The sequence below is a fragment of the Syngnathus scovelli genome, chromosome 6 (genome assembly GCF_024217435.2).
Source record: "Syngnathus scovelli strain Florida chromosome 6, RoL_Ssco_1.2, whole genome shotgun sequence".
Taxonomy (NCBI): domain Eukaryota; kingdom Metazoa; phylum Chordata; class Actinopteri; order Syngnathiformes; family Syngnathidae; genus Syngnathus; species Syngnathus scovelli.
Genome location: NC_090852.1, coordinates 6,335,764 through 6,360,094, shown reverse-complemented (window position 1 = coordinate 6,360,094; position 24,331 = coordinate 6,335,764). Strand labels below are relative to the sequence as shown.

The window sequence follows — 24,331 nt, the reverse complement described above, 5'->3', positions numbered from 1 at the left end:
TGGAATGCACATCACCACTGCAAGCCATGTCACGGTTAAGTCAAACTGAATTTTTATTTCTCTTCTTGTGCTCTCATTTTGAGCCACGGTGAAGTGGGAGACTGAAGAAGGGTGCAGCAGGGAAGGTCTGGAATCATTCCTGTCTGAGCAAGAGAAAATATGTAAAGAGGGAGTGGTCGACACGTTGGCCTGCTGCAGCCTCAAATACACATGCACCTCATTCAGCAGATCTGTTTCTTTATTAAATCAGATGGTACAGCTTCACACAGAGCAAATAACTTTTATTTTCAATACAAGAGAAGCCGGTCCCCAGAGTTGAAACAACTTAACTAGGTGTCAGGTCATTTTACAACTGAAAATTTAAAGACTCCATATCTTGACAGGTGTCAAATGTAATGGATCATTTACAAAAATAAAAAGCAGTGACTAAACAAACACATTTGAAAACTTGTTAGGACTGCATTCTTTTGTCAAAGCATGGTTTCTCAATCACACACAAGCATGCACTTACAATACCACTGTAACCTTTTTTTAAAAACTGCATAAGCTAGACAATATAACAACTTACATTTGTAGCATAGCTTTTGAGACTAAATGTTCATCTTCTGAGGCGCACACCAATATCCCAAACTTTATGAAGCAAAAAGCATAGACAATGTTATCTCTGGAGTACATTCACGTCCAAAGTATTCTCACTTAGTTCATACACAATATTAAAAAAAATAAAGAGTGACAAAAGTCACAACATGAGAAAGTCCTTGGTTACAGTGTATAAAACATGATTTTTAAGTCGAACTTTAAGCAATATATACAAATAAGCCGTATATGTACCACAATGTCATCGTCAATCATAACTTCACACTGGTTTTTACATGTGCTTGTACAAAACACACATCCCCACATTAGAATTTAGAGCGCACATTTGCTTAGCAGTAGATATTCCAGCATATTCCACTCCTTTCTCTCTAACGTTAATTGAATGTTTATATCACAAACATTATGGCAGATAAAAACAGAGCCTGGATTATGTCGGAATAGTAGACAAGGCCGATGTGGTGCTTCGCCGTCCGATGACCCGTGGCATGCAGGACTGATGATCACCGCTGTAGAAGTCAACTTCTACTTCACGTTATCTTCCATTTTAAGCGAGCGTGTTTACAAAGTCTGGTCTCATAAAGCCTTTCTGTAATGTTGAACAAAGAAGGCAAGATAGTTATTGAAAATAGTTGTGCATAAACAAACGGACAGGGCATTCTTTTGCATTCTATGCACATGGATGAAGAACATACAGGAATACCAAATAGATCACAAAACTCCCTTTTTTCTACAACAAGACAGCACATATTTTATTTGAGTGAAGGCATTTTCGTGTTGTCAAGACTTGTTCATTAGCACATAAGCTAAATGCCGCGCCCTTGGGTGGGGCAAGTCAGAAGCTGCAGGTGGTTAACCTTGAGTTTTGGCTGAGACTCGCATGAGTGCTTGTGTGTGACTGAAGATATGTGATTTTTGAACGACTGCCTTCAAAATAAAAGGGAAGAATTCCACAGACTAATTTACCTGTCACTTTTTCCCTGGGAGGCATAAACACACATTCCAAAAGTCAACTGACGGGGGGGGATTCCCAAAAGTGTTTTGACCATGAGAACATGCTGTATGTAAGTGAAAATAGGGTGTACCTTCCTATGGGTTTGGATGATTATGGAAATATATACATTTGAGTATTAAAATCTCAAATAATAAACACATTTATATATAATAAACTAACTCCAAAATCTCAACTTTATATTTACTTTGTAATAATAACTACAAAATAAAGAACAATCATACATTCAAATAGCAATAATAAACAACTGATGAATATGAATTCCAGCTGTTCTGTTCACCTTGGCCTCTGAAGGGCAGTGTTCTCACTTACATTAAGATAAAAAGAGTAGAAGAATAACGTACGATTGTATTTTAGTAATGTTCTGTAACTTATCACCTCCATGCTAATTTTGTATGAGCCTGTCAATGGGATTTTACATTGACTACTAGCATTAGCGCCCGGAATGTTTCTAAAACAAAACATGTCTTGTATTTACATATACTATATATAACAATTAATTTAAAAAACTCTTTGAAAAATTAGATAAATCTATTAAGAGTTTCCATACGTTTTTGTAGTCTTTGTGCAGCTTCTTGTACTGGAACATGTTGCTGAGCACTGTGGCGGCTGCTTTGGCTGCTTTCATTTTTCCATAACTGCAACAACACCAAAAATAACAAACCACACGTGGGACTTGTCTATTCAACATTCTTGTACGCCACAAATGGAATGTCGGCGCTGTCGCCTCACCTGGAGTCATTGGTGTTTTTGATGGCGACCAGTTTGGGCAAGCCGTCAAAGAAGCACACGTCTCTGGCGGCGACCGAGCTGGAGGTCACCAAGTTGTTAAGAATCCCGCAGATGTTGACCACCACATCGCTGGATGGCTCCTTCTGGTAGCCGTCGGCGGGCAGCTTGGTCACTAGATTGTTCACTACTTTTGTGGCTTGAAAAACAAAACAGCAACAATCTGAATCTGTTAGAACGTGTATTCATGGGTCATTTTGTTTACTTATTATTCATTATTTCAGTTTCAGAAGTTTATTTTACCACTGAAATCTGTTAACGTAGCTTATTGAAATTGTCACTAATAATAATGATCATCATTTTGCCTATAATTTACTCTTTGTATTACAATTTTACACCTAGTACGGGTATTCTAGAAAGTATCTCCAGTGGGTCACTTTAGAGAGAGACTGACTCACCCATGTGATTCTTATCCTTGGCGTGGCGGGACAAATTTCGTAAGAAGCCCGTGATGGAACGCAGCTCCAGGTCGTTGTTGGTGCGCAACAGGTCCAGTAGAACGGGCAACATGCGCTCCTGTTCCAAGGCCAGGCGGCTCAGGACTCCCGCCCACTGAAGCAAAGTCAGACAATTCACTTCAATTAGTCAGCGTTGCGTCATTTGGATGAAGTCCAAGGTCTCCGTCGCCCGGCGCTGACCCGCTTGTCTCCTGCCGTTAGGTTCTGCAACGCTCCCGCCGCTGCCTCTCGCGTGGTTGAGTTGATCTCGCACTGCTGCAGCACGCGGTTGTACAAGGTCAAGATCTGCGGATGCCACAGCCACTCCATCCCCTTTGGAACGCGGATCACCTCGGAGAATGTGGACAGGTCCTGGTTCTTGCTCTGTGGGGGAGGGAAGGGCCAAAAGAGTATTAGGATCTGGGCTGAGTACAAGGGAAAAAAAAGTATTAGTAATACAAATATTTATTAGTGATTTGATTGGTAGATGAATTGTGTTATTTACATTGTGTGTCCGTGTGTGTGTGTGTGTGTGTGTGTGTGTGTGTGTGTGTGTGTGTGTGTGTGTGTGTGTGTGTGTGTGTGCGTGCGCGCGCGCGCACGCGCGTCTAGTTTGGTTCCAAAGGCACGGTGCCATCAGTGCCTTGTTTGTCAGTCAGACAGCTTGGTGGGCGGGGCAAGCATGTGCAAACATTTTCATGGTTGGCGCCTGCGGTTTTGAAGCACCTCATGAAATTCAAACAAAAGAAAGGGAAGCGTCACGTGTGCGTACTTTGTTGGCCTTCTTGCTCTGAGGCGTGAAGCAGCCGATGGCTTCGCCTTTGCCGGAGTCCTCGGCTCGGCTCGGCCCTTCCAGGTGAATTAGAGCCGACGGCGGCATCTCGCTGTACAGTTGGTAGGAGAGGTTCCTCAAGACACACACTGCATTTTCCACCCCCTGAAGGACACACACACACACACAAACGTCAACACACAGACACTACAAAGGGCCGAGGTAATTCTTAGCTCGGCGCTCGGGTGTGCTCACCTTGTCCTCGGGCTTGTTCTCCTCCAGCGAGCCCTTGATGTATCTCACCAAAGAATCGACCAGCCCGTGGGTTTGTCTCATCTGCTGGCGGGTTTTTTCATTCACTGAGCTCAGATTCCTGCCAAATGTGTGATAGACCATTAGAGGTGGCTTTTATTTCCCTCTGCCTTAAAATCAGCTAGAACTACTACTTTTCTTCTTCTGTAGCTACTGATGTGTAGCAATACCAAAATAAATACATTCAAAATTAATTGTGAAGGCTCATATATTAATTGAGAAAGACAAAAACAACATTTTTACTTTGGTTATTGTTAGTTTTAGTGCTGAAAGAAACTTAGTTTATGTTTTCAAAGTACTTTCCTTTTTTTTTTAATGAAAAATATTTTTTCAATTTAAATTTTATGATTTTGGTCAGTTTTCTCGCTCTTACTCAGTATTTTTAGAGCCATACAAAGCGAGAAGTCATTTGGAACGACTGGCAATACCAAAATAATTTGAAATATTTGCACAGCTGAACTGATCCATCACATTTTCCAGAGTAAAGGTTGCAACATTACAAAGTCACAAATTCAAAGACATTAGGTTGTCATTTGATGAAAAATGAAGGAGAAAATTAATCTACTAAAAGTGCACAAATAAAAAAAAAAAATTACGTGTAGTCTGTATTTAAATGATAAACGTCTCAGATAGGATTATAGAAATTTTGGATTTGTTATATTTAGTTTTATTTCTTTATTTGTTTAGATTGTTTAGTATTTATAACAAGTCTGCTTCATTTTAGTTGACTTTTTATTCATTTATTTTCTTTTGTTGAATGCAAGTTACAAAAAAAAGCTCAAACTAAATTCTGTGTAATAAGATAAAAAAAACTGCTCATTGAAGAAATACCGTAATTAGAGATGTTACATTTTAGGAATATGTGAAAGTGATAGCAACTATTCAAAACATCACTTGTTTCTTTTTATAATCTCACAACCTTTTCCCCGTGATTACAAGTTGAGTCACATCATTTTGTGACTCCATACTGACACGTTTACACTTCACAGAGGCCTTAAGAAACCAAGACAAATATGAGCTAAGGCGCACCTGAGACACCCGGTGGTATTGTAGAAGATTTCCGCCTCGGAGGCCGACTGCGTGATGGCCTCCGAGCCCTCACTGCCCGACAGCGGGATGAGGATCTTATCGGTCAAATCCGGAAGTGCCTCTCGGGCTAGTTTCTCCTTCAGGGTGTCTTTGGATGAAAGGTTCCACAAGATGCCTGGAGGAGCAGAAGAACAGGTTAGTGATGTTGAGCTCATCTTAGGCAACTTGACCATGACAAAATAAAAATGATTTGAATATTTAAAATAATTTCTGATCAATTAAAGTGTTAGCTAAAAAGCTAATAAAAACTTTTTTTTTTTTTTTTTTTTAGTAGCTGTTCAAAATGGAACATTTAATCTATATTATGAGAAAGAATAAAGGCCTATTGAGAATAAAGGTGCGGTCGCTATGGCGGCTCGGTGGAGCACTGGGTAGCACGTCCGCCTCACAGTTAGGAGGGTGCGGGTTCGATTCCACCTCCGGTCCTCCCTGTGTGGAGTTTGCATGTTCTCCCCGGGCCCGCGTGGGTTTTCTCCGGGCACTCCGGTTTCCTCCCACATCCAAAAAACATGCTTGGTAGGCCGATTGAGCACTCCAAATTGTCCCTGGGTGTGAGTGCGAGTGCGGATGGTTGTTTGTCTCTGTGTGCCCTGCGATTGGCTGGCAACCGATTCAGGGTGTCCCCCGCCACCTCCCGTTGACGGCTGGGATAGGCTCCAGCACGCCTGCGACCCCCGTGGGGACTAAGCGGTTCAGAAAATGGATGGATGGGTGGTGCGTTCGCTATCATCTCACTTTGAGTTATTGAATGAGCCAACACAAAAGAGCAACAGACGAAAGGGGAAAAAAAGTCAAAAGGCCCAAGAAATGGGTGTGGCAGATATGATGGCAGTCCAGAAAATGAAATGAAAGCTGCATGTGACATTTGGCAGGAGATGATGAACAACAACAAGTTGAGCTCTGCATGTTGCGTCACGCTCTGACTGCATATTCTTACCGGTGATGTTCTTTTGGAGCTCGTCATCGGGCTCCTTGAGCGCCTCCACCAACTGGGGGATGCCGCCCTCCTCGATCAGTGCCACTTTGTTCTCCATGTTCTCGTAGATGAGGTTGCGCGTGGCGCCGGTGGCGTAGCGCTGCACTTCTTGATTCTCCGAGTTGAACAGTTTAACCAGCTCGTTGATGCCCTTGGATTGACGCACCTTGGAAAGAAAAACATTTTAGCTGTTTTTTAGCTAGCTGAAGCTTCCTTCATTTTTGTCCTCAACTTACTCTAATGGTCAAAACCACCACATTTCATTACTGCACTTTTTGTGGGGAGGAAATAACTCATAAAACGTCAGCATTTATTTTGAACGTAAACCACTCTGGTTCTTAGACGCCAGCTCCTAACACTAAACAAGAAGCTGAAAGTAGCTGGACCAAAGTGAGTTGCTACAACAGTGTCCGTTCATCGATGACACCTTGTTGACCAAAATGACAACAAACAGTCACGTATAGAACCCGCCCGACCAAAAGTAGAGCGTCACCTCCAACATGTTGACGGCAAAAATAATTTTTGTGGTTTGAGTTCCTCAGTAATATGTTAGCCTGAGGAATTCCAAACCACAAAGCTCATCTGTTTGTCATACCTCATTTTTGGCGTCGCTGTCATTGTAACACTCGTGTTGAATATAAGCTGCACCCAGGACTTGCAAATCGGGGTCCGGTTCTCTCAGGTACTGGACAGCTCTGGCCATATCCAAAGTTTCAATCCTGTTTGAGAAACACATGAGGACTTACATCCAAGACAGTAGCTGTTGTTGCACAAAATATTACTTTTTTTTTTAAAGCGCAACATTAATCGCAGCGTGATGTCGGCTTTTCTTCCAGTGTGATGAATTGCCACTAAATCTCACAGAAGTCTGCAAATCCACTTGGCTAACCGCACCGTGTGGGATGTGTGAAACGCGAGGCCTGAAATTGAGCTACCACACCCAAAACCAGTCGTACAGCTATGAAGCCAGGTCACAATCCATGGCACTTACTGTGAACTCACAGCACCATATAACACTCAAATTTGAAAAGAAGGGACACCATCACGTCTTCATGTTGTCGCTGCCCTTTATCTCCCATTTGAAAATTTATCAAATTTTAGCGCTGATTGAAACATTTCAAAATAAATACATTTGAGGACTGTAATTGCAATACTGTGATACAAGAAAACAGCAAAATAGTTGCTCAAGGTTATCACAGCTTTGGAAATCTGAGACCGGACCATATCTTGAATCTGCCAAAACTTGCTATCATTTATCTTAAGATATGCTCGCGAGTTTAAATGTTTGGTTGTAGTACTCAACAAATCCTCACAAGAATGCAAATGGAACTTTTAGAGACGAGATAAACAATGACAATCGTCTTACCCGTTGAGATTCCCCAAGCTTCCGATCCCCATCTGCCCGTTGAAGATGTCGACACCTCGGCCCACACTCTGCATGCTTTTGACCGACATGGCCCGGGACATAGTGCTTTGACGCCGCTGCATGGCTAAATTTCCCTGGGAACCTGAGGAAATTCCTGGCCCAATGAAGCCAGAGTCCACTTTGTCCCCTCCGAACATGCTGGACGCGCTTGACATCTGGCGCTGCAGGGTCCCCGACATGGAGCCCATGCTCATCCGGTTTCGATGGTTAATCCTGTTGATGGTGCGGTAAGCCGGGCCTTTGTAGGAACTTTGCTGGACCATCCCCATGTCAATAATCTCCGGGCCACGCGGGATAGTGCCGCTGAGGGATCGGCGCATGGACCCCGCCGGGAGCGTCATGCATCCTCCTCCTTGCTTCACCTGGCCCATGTAGCCATTGCATTGCATGAAATGGCGGCTGAAGCCGGCGTCACGGTCGGAGGCCAAGCTGGCTCCGTCGCTGCCGTCCACCATCCAAGCATTTGCCGGCATCGTCTGCTGCCTCATGGTGTGCAAGGCGACCATATCAGGTTCCAGGCGGGCTTGGTACTGGTTCCCCTGGTAAGTACCCATGTGGGCATCTTCACGGTAATAACCTCCGCCGAGTCGTCCGCCGCCGACGCTGATCTTGTGCATCTGGGCCATGTCCGGGCCGGCCGAGAGAGAGCTGAAACCGGACCTCTGCGATGTCTGTGGCGTCTGGCGATGAAGGAGGGAGCGAGTGTTAGACTTCAACGTCGAGGGAGTGTTACTTATTGCGATCCGTGTTCTGCTTGTGTGGGAGCGCGTGTATGCGTCACTTAATTTAGAGGAATCTACGTCGGTTTCCCAATACCCAATGCATGAGTCAATCGCGAGGTATTGCTTTTCTCATATATTCTACAGAGGTCTAAAATTTCATGTCAGTATTTAATCTAGACAAACTAATCCAGGGACCTCCTGTGGGGGTAAAAAAAGCATAAAATTGGAATCTAGAAGGTGGATTTGAAATCCCTGAATGGATCTTTTGACAGCTGTTTGTGAAATACCACTCATGCCAGTAGAGCTGGGGTCTCAAAGTCCAGTCCTCGGTTATCAGGCTGCTGCAGAACGTGAGGATGAACTGATCATTTGAATCAGGTGTGTTTACAAGGGAAACTTGGAAAACATGTAGGAATGTGGCCCCCGAGGACTGGACTTTGAGACCCCTGCAGTGCTCACACTTTGTGAATACACGCTCAAAGTTGGAGTTTAGGGTGAAATACTCACCATTGTCCTGGAGCCTGAGAAGACGTAGGACACCTTGGAGCTTGGATTGTACATCTGGTATTTCATAGTGGAAGACCCACCGTAGTCTGGAGGAAAACAAATAGTTACTACCGGCCGTGTCAGTTAAACAAGCGCACCACCTCAAATGCCTCTGAAGTCTTTCAGCTCGACTTTTCACATGGCTTGAGAAAAATGTGGACGTAGAGCAAGACATTTCACGTGGCTATTTGAAATACATTTGTTACTTGAAATAAACGTGGTATAAGAGTTATTTTGTTCAATGTTTTAGTGAGGAACAGGGCGGGAGGGATTTCAAAAAACAGGCCAAGGCAGTAAAACAACAAAGATGATCGGAGGTTTTTTCCAAGGAAGGGTCTCCCTCCCACACATTTAACTTCCCATCACTGTTTCTCTTCATACAAATTTTCACTTTATTAAGCAAAGCGCTTCATAAAAGCTGGCTCAGCCTTTGAGTGCCACTCAGAGGTCAAAGGAGGTTGGAAAAAAAAAAGACTCATGCATTTTTTGCATTTCTGTTTGTGTAATAAACACTCAGCAGTGAGACTGAACAACTTTGAGAGAGGCAAATGCGACCCTCCTCCACCTTTCAATACGTATTATGACTGATTTAATATGTTATTATTTTTTATTTTTCAAGGTCCTTTTATGTATTTTTTGTATTAAAATAAACAATATCAGATTTAAGATAAAATGTTTTGGTGCAAGAATAAATCAGTAAATTGGGATTTTCAGCACTTTTCAGCAAACAAGAGCCATGTCAAAAATCCTTATTTTAAATCAACGGTCTTAAAAGGATATTTTTGTGGCTTGTGCTGGTGTTTACTATAATACAGCACGTTCGTAACACTGCATTTTGATATACAGTAATTCAGTCATCAAAACAAGGACTAACCAAATCCTGATAATAAGGGGACTTAACCCGCATCCCTGAGGATTTAAATACGGGGCAAAAACGTACTCTTTATTTATAGTTCACAACCAAAGCACATCCTGCTCATTTTTCTCAGCAGTCTGTTCCACAACTCAAAGCAGGTATCTTTTCAAATAGTGGGTCAAAAAATGGGTCACAAGAGAACAGCAAAGTGCAATTCTATTTTGTCAAACATAGAGGTGGGATAGTCACAACCAAGCGGTTGGACTTAAGTTAACGTCTATTAGTCCAGTCCAAACATGAAAGTCTGTCTCATCAACCTGAGAGCAAAAGTGACATGAGGAGTCGTCGCTTCACGCTTGATAAGACGTGAACACACACAAACCGGTTTGTACAGAGAAGAATGATGCATCCCTAACATCCCCCGCGTCAAGTTTCAACGCCCAAGCACACCTGAGACATCGCACATAAAAACGCGCCCGTCACCATTTCAAACTCTGAACTTATTCCCCCCTCCCGTCTAAAGTCATCAATGACTGTTGCCAGTGCCTCCCTCGGACATTGCTATTTACAGGAAGCATGTACTGTACAGGAAACACAGGAGGACTGACTTTCCTTCTAAATTCTTATTTTAAACACTGGCTCCTATTTTCTCAGTAATGGGCGTGTCTTGTGCTGAGTCTTGTACCAGTTGCAAAAGAGGGTCTATGGCGTGACGTAACAACTCGCAACTGGAAGTGATCCTCCTCGCCGAGCGGTCACGTTTTACCTCAAGCGTGCTTCAAAGTTAATCCAAATATATATCTACACTAAAATGCTGCATTCCAGACATTTAGGAGGATACTTGGAGTGTACATAAAGACATCTTACAGAACGCGCCTGTGGACTGATGAAGCTTCATTTTGAAGCAGTCATTTTGAAAGGGTCACGTGAGCTTTATTAAAAAAATCAAGTGAACAAACGATACACAGCTTAGGGAAGTTCACTCATGACCCTTCACTTCCCCTTTGGAGACTCCAAGTTTATGTAAGCACCTCACCGTGACGTGGGCATACATGAGCTTCTTGATAACGCCAAGCTCACGAATAACTCACGATAGCATGGCCTTAGAGGTGTCCGTTTTTCCGTACCATTGTTGCCTCTTAACATGTGACTAGGAGCAGGAACTCGGAGGGGCAGCCCAGAGGCGCACATTCATTTCACTCTGCTATCGCAGGAACGTTGATGAAAGCCATGCTTGTTGCAGCCTGTTATACATTAACCCTTTGAAATGCTCGGCTCGCAAAAAAATTCTGGCTGGTGTGTGGCAATAACCTGCAGGCAACCTGAACGGACACATTCCGATTTTACTTGATAATGTTTCATGCTAACTTCAGACTGCTATTGATGACATTTTGAATTGTTGCCTAATTATGGAAAGCAAATGTTTTCTTGAGACCAACTTAATTTTAATTTAATGATCTTTTTATTGAGTAGTATAAATTATCACAAATTTTACTTATATTGAAGGCTCTTAAGCTTCCTGTGAGAATGTCAATTTGTTTTCTACATTTATGTAACTTTATTGCTTATGTACAGGCTGTCTTATCAATTTGAAGAAAACACTAAGGGGTGGGGCTTGTACTAAAAGACTTCAAATGTGCAGATATGGGATGTCTTTAAGTCCCTAGTATCACACATACAATTTTTGTTTATTTTTCTCAATATCACAATATAGGATTGCAATAAATGGGTGTCTCAAGTGCATTTCGGTCATTCTAAATTTATGCATGTTTTTTAAATTTATTTTATTGATTGGAATAAGTTTACTTTTATTAATTGGACGTCTCGCGCTGCGGATTTAATTAAATACAAAAATGTCGGACTAGTTGTTGTCTTACCTGACATGGCGGAGGTGACAGCGGAGCCATTGTGACGCGGAAGTGTAGACTTTTCGGCCAACCTCATCTGAACCTGCTGTTGAACCCGGCGAGCCCTCGCCATCTCGTCCGAGTTCGAGGTGCCGCACCCGAGATGGATGTCGGTCGGGAGGCCGTAGGTGGTGACCGAAGTGTTGGGCTGCAGAGCGGACAGAAAGACATTCTCAGAGGCCACGGAGCTCATTTTGGAAAAAGTAGCGCGTCCAGGCGCGGTGCTCGCGGAATGAGGGAGTGGAGGCGCGCTGAGGCTCCCCCACTCAGCAGAGGTGCATCAGGAGGGGGCGGAGCCATAGCACACTGGACCGCGCCTGACGCACACAGGTGAGCGAAACGCTTCTTGCGTAACAACATACTTACAGAGAAGTACAGATGTTCGAGCAAAAACAATACTTTGGGCTTTTCAGGTTCAAGTAGAAGCATGGATTCAATTCACGTCCTTCAAAGTAATTCACCATATACTTTGAAGTATTAAGTCCACAGCCTGGATTCAACCTCCCAACTGCACTACCAGTCGAAACGTTGGAGACACCCTCAAATTCAAATGGTCTCAAACACATTAAGAGATAAATCTTAATAATGTACATGTCATAAAACATCATCTACATCATAAAGCCGACTGAGAAAACACTAAGATGTGCAAAGCTGCCATCTAGGCAAAAGGGGCATACTTTGAAGATTCAATTATAAAACATTTAGTTGTGCATCAGTATTTATTCATATTGTCAATGACTTAGGTATAAATGTACAATTCAGTAAATTTTTAAATAATAAAAAAACACTGGATTAGTTTAATAACTTAGTTAAATCATACTGTACAATAGTGCTGAACACTTTTCTAATCTAATTGTGACTTATTTATTATTTAAATACAGTAAGGAAGTATTTGTACTAAAAGATGTTCAAAGATACTACAAAACAATAATATACTAGCTTAATAATGAATACAGTAATTAAAAAGAAAGTGTATTCTTTTTTATTTTCCACGTTTTTATTTTGCTTTCTGTGACTTGCCTGTTTCCAAAAGGAGATGAACAACAATTCCCCCCCCCCCCCCCCCCGACACAACACAGACATCCGTCTGGATTATTCATCGTGTGCAACTCTGTGGATCTACATTGCTTAAAGACTCAATGATCCCATTAAGAAATCGCATCCACTCTGTGATATCATCATGCTAAATTATTACTTTTCAGGGTCATTTTCAATGATTTTGTTTATTTTATTTTTTAGGCATACCCCTCCTCAACAACATCTAATATTTGCATAATAACCATGTGTTGTTGGAGTTTGATTATAGTTTAATTTTAGTTTAGTATGGCTTACCTTATTTTAGTTTAGTTTGAAGAGTTTGATAACACAGTAATCGCGAGTGTGTGTGCGTATGTGCACGAGGAAGCAGACAGTCTTTCCTGCCAAACTGGCTCATCAAATGAGTCATATTGTAGTTTTTGTCCACAAAGTTTTAATTAACACCAGGTTGCTTTGTTTTTAAAAATATTTTAAAGTTTACATGTTATTATAAAATATTATATGTAAATGTATTTATATTTGTGGTTTGAAGACAAAATACAAAATGCATTTTGATTCCCACTACTGTCCGTCATGTACAAAATACTGTACGTACATGACAAAACTACAGCAGTTCACCTTCATATATTTTGTAGATTTTAAATTGGGATTTGAGCTTATGTGTGAATAGCCACAAATGGGTACAAGGTGTGGCACAGTCGTTAGGTGACTCCACACCCAACGTTTATCTCGAGTGTGTTACTATGAGTCAGTATTCTAATAGCAAGCAAAAAACAAGTTTGCATATGCCTGCATGTTTGTGTGCTTGCTTGGGATATCACCCTTTGACAAAAACATGTTCTCGATTTCACTTCTACAATTAATTGTCCACCAAACATGGCAAGTGGTTGTTAAAATTTGATAACATGTGGAAGGATGCGATTCCACCCAACCCATCAGTGAAGGAAAATAAACACTGCCAACTGTCGGGCAATATTTTAAGTCTCGTTAGCATTCTTATGTCTTAAGTACAAGTCATAAAACACTCAAGTTTTGGCCTAAGGACAGACGACAAATGTCAATAAAGAAAATAGTAAAAGATAAAAAGGCCTAGCGGGGTACAATAAATGAGTTATAATTAAATATAATCAGAGAAGTACTCTATGTTTAAAAACATGATTAAAAAATGGAATAGAAAATACTTTTCTGGAATGAATTAAGCAGTGAAATTAGCAATTCTAAAACATATAGCTAGCTTTAAATTTCTAACGATAATGAATAAATGCTGACCTACCATTGCCACTGAGGCTCAGCTGTTTGTAGATGTGATATACCTTCCTTCCTTCCAAGCGGGTGAGCAGATGTGTTAGAATTTTGTTCCCAAGTCTTAATTGTTACGTCTGTGTGAACTGTCACCGCCCTAAAAAAATGTTCAATTCTAGCTGCGTGTCAATACAAGACAGGCCCCAAACAAAAGGTGAGTCAATGAGAGGCCAGTGACAGCACAGCAGGGTGTGTTAGCGAAAGGCCGCAGGGGAGTGCACGGTGACAGGAAAGAGAAGTGAGATCCAAATAAGTATGACGCTTCCCTACAAGACGTGGGAAGTCTTCATGAGAAGTCGGGGTGGGTTCAGACTCGCTTCTGCCAAATGCCCGCATTTTATTTTTAGTCTTTCACGTACTGAAATTATTTTGAAGGGTGTTACTTTTGTGAAGGAACGATTCAAGACATCACATCATCTATTCTCTGTCCCATTCAGATGATGTGAGTGACAGGAATTTAGCAAGCGTGATCTCGTCACTGTTAGTTGGCCAGGGTGTGTTTGGGGTTGATATGAGAGCGTGATTGGCAAGTGAGAGTGCTAAGCTTGTTTTGCAAGCTGGCTCATACCTGAGGGGAAACGGCCCGCAACAGTCACTACCGCTTTGAGATCAATCTGTCGGTCTGTCTATCGATTAGAGACGGAATACTGGAATGTGAAAAAATGGGAGAAGAAAAAAAAACTCAGGTCATGACCTTAGTAAGGTGATATACTGAGAGTAGACATGTTGACTTTTGCATGAAAATGCCTCCACAGCCATCTAGTGTAAAATAAATAATGTTAATCTTTGGTCATCCGTCAATTTCTGAAAACGCGCCTTTAAGTGAGCCGTTGTGCACTTTGATCTGTTTACATAAACATGCCCACACATGAGATTCTCGGCCCCGACCATATCCAGCTAGGCTGGGCGAGCTACTACTCTGATAAGTTTATTTATATAGCTGATAATCACAAGCTAGTGTCACAAGCTAATCACAAGTGTGTCATAGTACCATGCTTTTATGTAAATACACTAAAAAAACATACTGTTTCGATATAATTCAAAATTTTCCGGCAAAATACCACAAAATAAAAGTCATCATTTCTTAAGAATGAACACTGGCAGCGAGTTTCAGATAATTTGCCAGAGGCGTCACGGGTATAATTATCTATCAGTACAAAGCTGTTTTTGAAGGAGGGGAGCTCAGGTTAATGTGGGAGAATTTTACTTGGCACACGACAGTAACAAGCTGACGTCTGCGCCGGTCGCCAGGCAACTGCCGTCCGTTTGAAAATAATAAGATGGTAGTGATCCTCGCTTATCGCTCTGCCAGATAATTCTCTGGAAGCACACTATTATGATCCACGGTGCCATCAAATAATCAAATATTGTTTTGGATCAAATGGAATGATCCAACTAATGCAGTAGTATTTTATGAGAGTATCGTATAATATTGGCAAATATCCCATCACAACATCTAGATCTGGGGATTTTTCCAAAAATATCTGAATGACAGACATGGCAAACAAATCTGTTTTATGTAGAATTAAACTTTTTGTTTTATTTTCTCATTTAGAATTCTATTAAGCTCTTGTCAAATACATACAAAATATGTTGTATTGTATCATCATCTGGTATTAGTTTAAAATCCAAGTCCTTGAAAACATCAATGAATTATTAACAGCCAAGAATAACTCAAATGAATGCACTGTATATTATAGCTTTCGGAGTGGCTACAGCGGCGCCCCCTGCTGGCCGATATTGTAATTACAGTAGCATATACACAGTATAATGGCATATAATCATAATAGGTATAAAATGCAAGTGACTACATCCCAGAATGGTGAGTGTAAAGTTAACCGTGCGTTGTCGCTGCCTAATATAGATCAAATGATAGGTAAACATCTAAACACTATTTTATTAGGTATAAAAAGTCTTAAAAGTTAAGTCATTGTTTGACTTGCTTTCGCACACTTTGCGGTTGGTTGCACACAATTGCTGCATCGTGCCACAGGAGCTTCACACGCCATTGCTCTCATTAAAGGTACCCGGGAGAAGGCTTGGTAACATTTAGCCTTAAAATAGTCAGTATTTTTCTGCATCATAATTTAAAACAGTTCCTAGGTAGTGACTGGAAGTCAAACTTGTAACGATACATTCCTATTCAATTTCACAAGCAATCTTAATCGCTCGCAAGCAGTTCCATTATTGACCAAACCTGCTGGATTCGACTTTGTGACGTCACCAGCAAGTTTCCGTGACAAGGAAAGTGCACTGGGTGTGTCTGTGCCGGAAATACAAGTCAGTTAGGTTTTGATGGTGTCGGAGTGTACTGCGCGATGTTTTACAACCTGCCCTCTCGTGGTAATATAAGGCATTACAATAGCCACTGTTTTTTATATTGATACGTTACACCTCAATAAGTGCAGTTTAAATCAAATATATTGTTATAATGTACTAAAACCAAGCACATTTTTATTCTCTCACAGTGTTCTCTCGACAAATCTGCATTAGATGTTAATAGTGGATTTCTGCATTTTTTAATGGATTTAAGGAGGCAACATGTGGTGAAGATCTGAACACATCTGCCTCATTTTCCTCCTTTTATTCAAATCAGGGAGATGTTAGCGCTCTGAGGCAGATGTTCTAACCACTAATCCACCACGCTGCAGAAGACAAAAAAATCTGCACAGATACAGCACGAAGATGGTTTATTAAACAAAATTGATTGAAAACATATTGCGGTGCGATAAAATAATAAGTTTGCAGGTGACTGTTGAACCCCTGCTGGTCCGATCATGTAACAGAGAGACGTCACAATCAAACATGGCCGCTCCTGAGATCAACATAAGACGTGCATATGTACATTTTATACATCCATAAAAAAAAACAGCAAGTCAGCAAACTATTCCACAGCATACTGTTTGTACACTGTAGAGAGTTAAGTTATGGATATGCTATATAATAAATAGACATATACCCTAATTGTATTTAGTATAAAACAAAATAAAAGCAGAAATATCGACCATCCTGTGTTCTAGAAATAAGAAAGAGGAGCTGCTGCATGAAAACCAATGTAAGTCCATGAAAGCGTCACGGTGCTCATCCGTGTGTGGGCTCAGTACGCTGGAGCGTTATGGATCCCGCAGCAAAGCACCATGGTGAAGATCATCTCAAAGATCTAAAAAGGGAGATAAAGAAAAATCCCATTTGACTCACATGGTTCTTGCGTTGGCATGCGGGGAGTAGGTGGGGCAACCGGCTCACCATGATAACGGCTACCACCAGAGCGGCCAGACCGATCAGATAAAGCTTCTCGGAAAAGAGCTCAATCAGCTTGTCGTGACAGCTCTATTTGGAAACACCAACATTTTACCACAGTTGTACAGAAAATACGGGCTGGAATAAGGAGAAAAAAAAAAAAAAGGAAAATACCAAATGAGGAGTGTTTTAGTACCTGAGACTTGAGAAAATCGTCTGGTGACTTTCTGGGACATAAAGTGCCGACGACTTGTTTGAAGAGCGCTGTGTCTTCTCCTTTACCACAACAGTCGAGCTGGAGCGAAGGCAAATCAAAACTTGATTATCTAAATGTAGCCTAACTTGCCAAAATATTAGATACACACGCATAATTTAATGTGGTACAAAAGTTGATCGTATTGTTCAATTAATGGCTCTCCAAGGTGATGAAATCATTTCTTATTCTTGTACAACTAATATGTCTAGAAAATAACAGAGACTACAAACGCTAAAATTAAACCTTTGACCTACCGTGGTGTGAAAAACATCCAGCACTTTGACGGCAGCGTCTTTACTGGGAGAGCCCGAGACGTCCACAGCCTTGATGTACGCCGAGTCGTAGAAATTGATCAATTCTTTGGAGATCTGCAGACAGGCTTGTTGTTACTGTCAATCAAAATCGTTGATGCGATGAGCAAATGTTGCAAATGTGTCCTCACTGTATCCCTGTTCATGAAACCCCAGATGGCTGCAGCCACTTCACAAGCAAAGAGGATGACCAAAAAGAAAAAGAACTGCAGAAAAAAAATAGAATTTCAGTCCAACAATTTTTATGAATTTTCAATGTATTTTGTATTTTAAGTCAATATATTCTCACCGTTCCCAAAAGGCATTGAGATTCTTGAATGGCACCATAACAACCGAGGAAGCCCACCAGCATCATCACAGCGCCGACAGCTATCAGAATGTAGACACCTGCCAAAAAAAAACACAAAAAAAACAAACATGAAATATGACCCAATAGAGAACGCTCACTACCACCACTAGGGGGCAACAAAGACAACATAGAGCTTGTATGTTCCTTGTTCATTGATCCATATACTGTTTGGTAATGGACTTCCTGGATGTTTCTGGCTCCCCGTAGAGTGACATGACATTATTGACATCCTGGAGATAAACAGCTCCCAGATCCCGTGTGGGGAGAAGAGGCGGAGCCTCAGGCCAGGAAGTGGCTCCCAGACACACTCACACAATAAACCTCTCTGACCTGTCACCCCCACACAGCATTATCCATCCCACGCAAGAGACATGAGCGCCGCGAAGATCAACACATCTAAACATTCTCAAACTTAACATCAATATCTTCCTTGACATTTTTTACTGATTGTGACATCCACTGATTTGAATGGCGGTATTGTACAGGCAGTCCTGCAGTAGTAAGCAATGAGTAAAAATAAAAATATAAAGAAAATAATAAAATGTATAAAAAATATAAAATGATAAAATATACAGCCAATTTTGTTTCTGGATTCATTATTTAGCTCCGGGAAAGGTGGACTATGAATAATAATAATTTGTACATTCTTTGTATAAACAGACAGACACTACCCCAGTAAGAATTTAATTGCTCAGTTTTGTGTTTTTTTTTTTATTGTATACAGTAAATTTTGAATTATATTTTTTTGTTAGTGTTACATCTAATCTAATTACTCTTATTTGTAAGTGAAAAATAATGTTGATGATTTTTAAAGAATAATCTAGTTTCACAGCAATTTCAAGGCCTCTCGGCACCTGCAGAATGAAATCTTTTCAGGCAGACGCTGTGGGAGCAGTCTGATTTGAAAAACAACATCCACACTAACGCAGCCTGACAGTGGTCGAAAAAGAGTCTGACAGATTCCGGACTCTCTGCAGACCTCACAAACAGCACACGCACAAACTTCCATATATCTCCATCCCTCCTCCTCTTTCAGGACCCTAAGGTTTTTTTTTTTTTTCCAGTGAGCCCAGTTACCAGGCTCGGTAACCCAGCAATGTGGGAAAAGCAGCCATTATTTCCACTGCCTTCCATTACTATGACAACACCCTTTGAGGTTTGAAGGCCATTGAGATGGCACTGGGGAAGTTCATTTATTTCTTGTCTCACTGCGTAATCTCTAGGGGGGGAGGGGGGAGGTGAATATCCACTAAAAGCCCCCACTTGGATGTCTCTTTTCGTCTTCTCTCAGGCACTATTTACAACAACAAAAAAAACATGGCAAAGTCAAGTCCTTGCTGTCTTTTGTCATTGGTCCCAGTCTTAGGGAGTGCTTGTTGATCCATGATAAAGAATATAATCTTTGAAAGGAGTCATAGTGAAGATAAGCGTAAGAATGAAAATACCACTTACACACATACTAGTAAGCGCAATAATCTCTAATGGTACTTAATATTATAATAATAATGAAAATAAAGGTAGACAGTATTTGGCATGACCAATATGGCAGCCAAATCCAGTAATTAGTGCTGGATAGAAATGGTGAAATTTACATTTTTGGGTGTGCAGTCGAGGTGATTAATCTACAACTAATCAAATTATTCAACTCAAGACCTTGTTTACATTCAAACTGTTTTTGTTATTTCAGCATTTTAGCAGTAAATATCCCCAGATTTCTCTAGTCCTCCATAGAAGTAGACTGATTATCTTTGTGTTGAATAATAATAATATTTTTAAAAAACTTGAAAAACAATCATCAACATTTTTGCCCATTTCCTGGCTGTCAACTTGAAAAACGCCCTGTTTTTTAATAAAGGGAAGAAAATTCAAATCCAGCCAATTAGACAAGATTTATTTTTGCTTTGGTTTGGTGGCATTTTGTGTCATTCTTATTCCACAAACGCAATATTAATCAAAATTCTGCATTTTAGACTAGTGGGGGACGCTTTATGGCAAATAAAAATGTTGCCTTGAGTTCCCCTTTAAGATTCATAAGTTACAACATAATCTCGAGAGCATTAAAAACTGTGTCTCAAAATTGGACTTTTATTGTCATTCCCATTCTCGGTTCTGAGAAGAAGCTGCAAGCAGCGTGCCAGCAGCAACTGCGCTCAAGCACTGCCCCAAAGTTTGGACAATATGTATTTTGAGCCTTACATAAACACCAGGTTGATGTGCCAGCGTGCTAAAAACATCCATGCTAAACTCTAATTTGAAGGTTAATGTGCAGATGTCCAAGGTTATTTGAATTATATCGGGGCGTATGTTTAAGGGCGGGCCAAAACAGAAATAGTCCCTTGATCTTGCTTGGGTGGGCCTCTCCAAAATCACTAGTGGCCTTTCCTCTATAAAAAGCCTGCATTTGTGAAGCTTCCTTATACTTAGTGAGGAGGGAAGTATGGGAGAATGGAGAGCGGGCCAAATTGAAATGAATGGGTTCACGCCACAAAAAGGCAACATGATGGAAATGTTGAAATTGTATCATGTTTCGCATGTTTGGGGGCCAGCTGAAGGCACTGAAGGAAAATGACGGATGCCGTAAGTTAACCTGAGGAGCACATTCCCGATTGTGGAATTCCGTTAAGGAAACAAATCAACACGCGTGATGGCTTTATTTTTGCACCGTGCTCGCAACATCTGTCGACAACATCTGGCCTCTCTCAATGGAGCATGCTGTTTTTTCTTTTCTTTTTTTTTTTTTTTTTAGGACTTGGAGGTGGAAGATTGAATGCACACCTTCAGAGTGTCAGACAGACAGCTGGTTGAAAATGTCACGCTGCAGATTTACGCAGGTCCTGTTTCCTGGTCTTTTCTTAGAGGTCAAGAGATGTTTGTATTTGAGCCCCAAGATTTGTATCTTCTAGAAAATGACCTTCCTGTCTCGTAAAAAAAGTCATTCAAGAGACGAGATGTCTGCGACTTCAAGGGTTGAATACATTTAGTGAATAAACTATGGTGTGATTTAATAAGGCGAGGCTCCATTAAACATTCCCCAGCAACCAATATTTCCTTTCCTATTATTAAATATTTAAGATTCACTTTGGAGATGGATGCCTTTAGTCGATATTCGCATTTGGATCCAGCTCCATAACATCTGCTTTTACTCACTTCAGTAACGATTACTATTGTGATTATTATTATTGTGGTTGTAGTTTTTATTGTTGCAGAACGCCACAGTGTCATAAATCACATAGTGGGTGTTAAATTGCCAGTTTGCTCATGCTAACAAATTGGGCGCTGTTGGCAACAGGTGTAAAAATGGTGGCGAAGTCCATATTCAAACCTGAGGCAAGTAAATACAGAGTTGAAAGGGGATTTGTCATCTGCCATTTGACCATGGGCAGAGCTAGGATCTTTTTCGTGGAGGGGTTGGAGGGGATGGGTCAAGGAGTGGGTACACAAAACATTTTTTTGACAAACCCAAATAATTTGTAAGAAAGTGAGAATAAATATTCATTATGTTGTCCTTACAGAGGATGGGTGGAAATGTTGAAAAAAAAACATCCCAAACAAATCCGAAAATACCCAAAAGTCAATTATGTGCCCTGGAAACTGGGGGAGGGCGTACTTACTCAAACTTTTTTTCATTGCTTAGTGTTCAACCCTGGTAGATGTCTGCACTCTACTAACAACAAATTATTTGTAAGGACGACTTATTTATACAAAGTCGAACAACCCCCGCAACCAACAATGTTGACAACATTTCTTAAACGAGAACAAGCAACCACAAAGCTCAAGCTGTCTCCCTGTGCTGGTGACTAACATACAAGTAAGTCTTTAACCCCAAAAAACATTCTAATTTGCGTCAGTTACCATGAGCAAAGCTTTAAAATGTTTATTTCCCTCTTGACTCACTGATATAGAAGGTGCCCGGTGCCTGTTGGCCTTCAAACTGAAGCATGAGGAGGCTGCCTGTTTGACTGTCATGACGGAGCCACAGGGCAACTCCTAAGATCACTCCTCCAGCCAGCTGCAATGAAAGGAGGGATACTATCAGTATGATGTCATCGTTATTCTCAGTCCATCACAAAGAATTCCAAATTTTGTTAAAGTCGTGTTACAACATCCCTCTTAGAAATTCAACTTCTATCAGTGCTCATGCGTGTGCAGGTCTACTGGAAGGATGTGAACTGTCCGCTGGCCTTTATGGAAAGTGATGAGAGGACTTCCTGACACGGCGGTGACCTCCCGTGGCCTCCCAAAAAATGAACTCTTCAATATTATCTCCTCTCTGTTTCTCTCCTACGCTACGCAGAAGGAATGGGGACCACAGGCTGAGATGTACTACAATGTCACACATGCTGTGATTGTACAAAAAGTACAAATTTGTAGTTCATCCAAAGTTTATACAAAGTCATCCACAAATTTAGAACCCTCACGGCATTGCATTGTTCTCCAAGAGACAGGAAGCCAAATCCTCAACATGAAAAATGGCATTTTTTTTCACAATGACAAGCCAACAGAGGAAACACTCGAGTGTGTGTGTCTGTGTGTGTGTGTGTCTGTGTGTGCGTGCGTGCGTGCGTGTGTGTGTGTGTGTGTGTGTGTGTGTGTGTGTGTGTGTGTGTGTGTGTGTGTGTGTGTGTGTGTGTGTGTGTGTGGCATGTCCAGGATATGCTGTTCATCTAAAAAAAGATAAGTAGCGAGAAAAAGCAAGTGGAAATTCACAACTGGTCAATTCCGGGTATTTGTGAAACAAGAATAAAGAACGTAAACATGTTTTCAGGAAGTATGATGTGATGGGGCGGCTCGGTGGAGCACTGGGTAGCATGTCCGCCTCACAGTTAGGAGGGTGCGGGTTCGATTCCACCTCCGGCCCTCCCTGTGCGGAGTTTGCATGTTCTCCCCGAGCCCGCGTGGGTTTTCTCCGGGCACTCCGGTTTCCTCCCACATCCCAAAAACATGCTTGGTAGGCCGATTGATCACTCCAAATTGTCCCTAGGTGTGAGTGCGAGTGCGAATGGTTGTTTGTCTCTGTGTGCCCTGCGATTGGCTGGCAACCGGTTCAGGGTGTCCCCCGCCTACTGCCCGATGACGGCTGGTATAGGCTCCAGCACGCCCGCGACCCCCGTGGGGACTAAGCGGTTCAGAAAATGGATGGATGGATGGATGGATGATGTGATGGTGGCAAATCAGAGAATTATAGAAATTTGGTGGAAAATTTATTTTTGGGAAAGTTTCAAAGCCATTACAACCAATAGCTCTGTTCATTTCTTTCTGTTTATTCTGAGAATTTTGAAGCTGTTCCCTGTAACCTGTTATTTTGCTCACATGGTTAACATGAGATGTATAAAAAGAGGAGTAAATGTTTAGACCCAAGCCCACCCAGCGTGAAATCCTCCCCTCTCCTTCTTCTTCCAGCCACCCCACACTGCTGCTTGACCATGCAGAAAATGACAGTGACATTTGCTGCACTTTGCCTCCTCAATTGATGCAGCTCCCTTTGCACAATTAGCAAAGTAAAGTAACCAAAGGTCACAAAAGCACACAAATGTTACGCCGCTCTGTCACGTCTCGTCCCCAACTGCTCCACTATGTGTCTGTTGTCTTGGTTTCTGTCTGTGTGCTCGCCCCTCCCCTCCTGTGTGCCCATGATCAGTGTGATTGTTTCCACCTGCCTCTCGTTACCTGTCTTGTATAAAAGTCCTGTCTGCCCCTCTCTCCCTGTCGGATCATTGGTATTGGTTTTGGTATTGGTTTTGGTATTGGTTTTGGTCATTGGTTTTGGTTGCTGTCGTCCTGTCTTGATGCCGTCATGTCCTGCTGTCTTCTTGTTCCACGTCCCGGTCAGTCAGTCAAGTTATTGTTTAAGTCATGTCAGTTCACCGAGTCTGTAGTTTGAGTTGCTTCAATAAACCCTGGTCCAAGCTGCACTTGGTCGTCCTGCTCCATGCTACACCCGACCGTGACACGCTCGCTCGACAGAAATGATATTTGTTGGAACACAAAACATGAAAAGGTTAAAAAAAACTTACCCAGAAAATGAAATTAAAAAAGAATAACATATATTTAATGCATTGCGTGCATCCTGTCACCGCCATGTTGCCAGCTTTTTTCTCAGTTTCTCTTCTTTGAGTCCGGTTAGTATGTGAGGCCAGTCAACAAATCCAGAATCACCCACACTCGCCACCAGTTGAGGTATAAAGAGCCCGAATGCTGCAAACTCCTCCTTTATAATGAAGAGTGAAAACTGAGACACAGAACTGCCCACCAGGAGGGGGAAGACTGAGGGGATAACATGGCCCCCGTCTAGTCTGCGCCCACTTTCTTTCCATGTCTGAACTTAGCAAATAAACTTTGGCTCTACTCTAAAGAAGTTCAAGAAAATATCAAGATACACAGAGCCAATAAAAAAATT

The 24,331-nt window shown here is 41.6% G+C and overlaps 2 protein-coding genes and 1 long non-coding RNA gene across 4 annotated transcripts; 1 reads left to right on the top strand and 2 right to left on the bottom strand.

Moving 5' to 3' along the window:
• Nucleotides 1–220: 220 nt before the first annotated feature.
• LOC125970097 (plakophilin-3) lies at nt 221–13,956 on the bottom strand. Of its 2 annotated transcripts, none has more exons than XM_049722072.2 (14): nt 13,750–13,956; nt 11,409–11,586; nt 8,637–8,722; nt 7,348–8,087; nt 6,577–6,700; nt 5,943–6,147; nt 4,946–5,120; nt 3,860–3,977; nt 3,605–3,769; nt 3,034–3,216; nt 2,794–2,947; nt 2,339–2,534; nt 2,157–2,244; nt 221–1,183 (listed from the first exon to the last, which is right to left on the bottom strand). In XM_049722072.2, exons 1-14 carry the CDS (start codon nt 13,750–13,752, stop codon nt 1,142–1,144), a joined length of 2,457 nt encoding a protein of 818 aa, XP_049578029.1. In that variant the 5' UTR covers nt 13,753–13,956; the 3' UTR covers nt 221–1,141. The 2 variants fall into 2 exon arrangements, with proteins under 2 accessions (XP_049578029.1, XP_049578028.1); XM_049722071.1 differs by lacking the exon at nt 13,750–13,956 and adding an exon at nt 11,805–11,945.
• On the top strand, nt 11,581–11,989 carry LOC125970164 (uncharacterized). The gene is made up of 2 exons (XR_007482025.2): nt 11,581–11,768; nt 11,852–11,989. It is a non-coding gene; the product is annotated as an uncharacterized lncRNA (long non-coding RNA).
• A 2,495-nt stretch (nt 13,957–16,451) lies between the features above and the next one.
• Nucleotides 16,452–24,133, bottom strand: LOC125970145 (CD81 antigen). The gene is made up of 8 exons (XM_049722166.1): nt 23,949–24,133; nt 21,829–21,943; nt 17,875–17,972; nt 17,717–17,791; nt 17,529–17,642; nt 17,215–17,313; nt 17,025–17,108; nt 16,452–16,938 (listed from the first exon to the last, which is right to left on the bottom strand). Exons 1-8 carry the CDS (start codon nt 24,012–24,014, stop codon nt 16,876–16,878), a joined length of 714 nt encoding a protein of 237 aa, XP_049578123.1. The 5' UTR covers nt 24,015–24,133; the 3' UTR covers nt 16,452–16,875.
• Nucleotides 24,134–24,331: the final 198 nt, after the last annotated feature.

Bases quoted from the DNA above. Each gene is read 5' to 3' on its own strand.
- LOC125970097 (XM_049722071.1), bottom strand. From the start codon at position 11,867: ATGCTTCTACTTGAACCTGAAAAGCCCAAAGTATTGTTTTTGCTCGAA. The intron at 3,217-3,604 runs GTACGCACACGT...CCTCCCCCACAG, and splicing joins AGAGCAAGAAGGCCAACAAA to AGCAAGAACCAGGACCTGTC. The intron at 1,184-2,156 runs GTATGGAAACTC...TCAACATTACAG, and splicing joins TGCACAAAGACTACAAAAAC to AAAGGCTTTATGAGACCAGA.
- LOC125970145 (XM_049722166.1), bottom strand. From the start codon at position 24,014: ATGGCGGTGACAGGATGCACGCAATGCATTAAATATATGTTATTCTTT. The intron at 17,643-17,716 runs GTGAGGACACAT...GCCTGTCTGCAG, and splicing joins GTTTCATGAACAGGGATACA to ATCTCCAAAGAATTGATCAA. The intron at 17,109-17,214 runs GTACTAAAACAC...GTTTCCAAATAG, and splicing joins ACGATTTTCTCAAGTCTCAG to AGCTGTCACGACAAGCTGAT.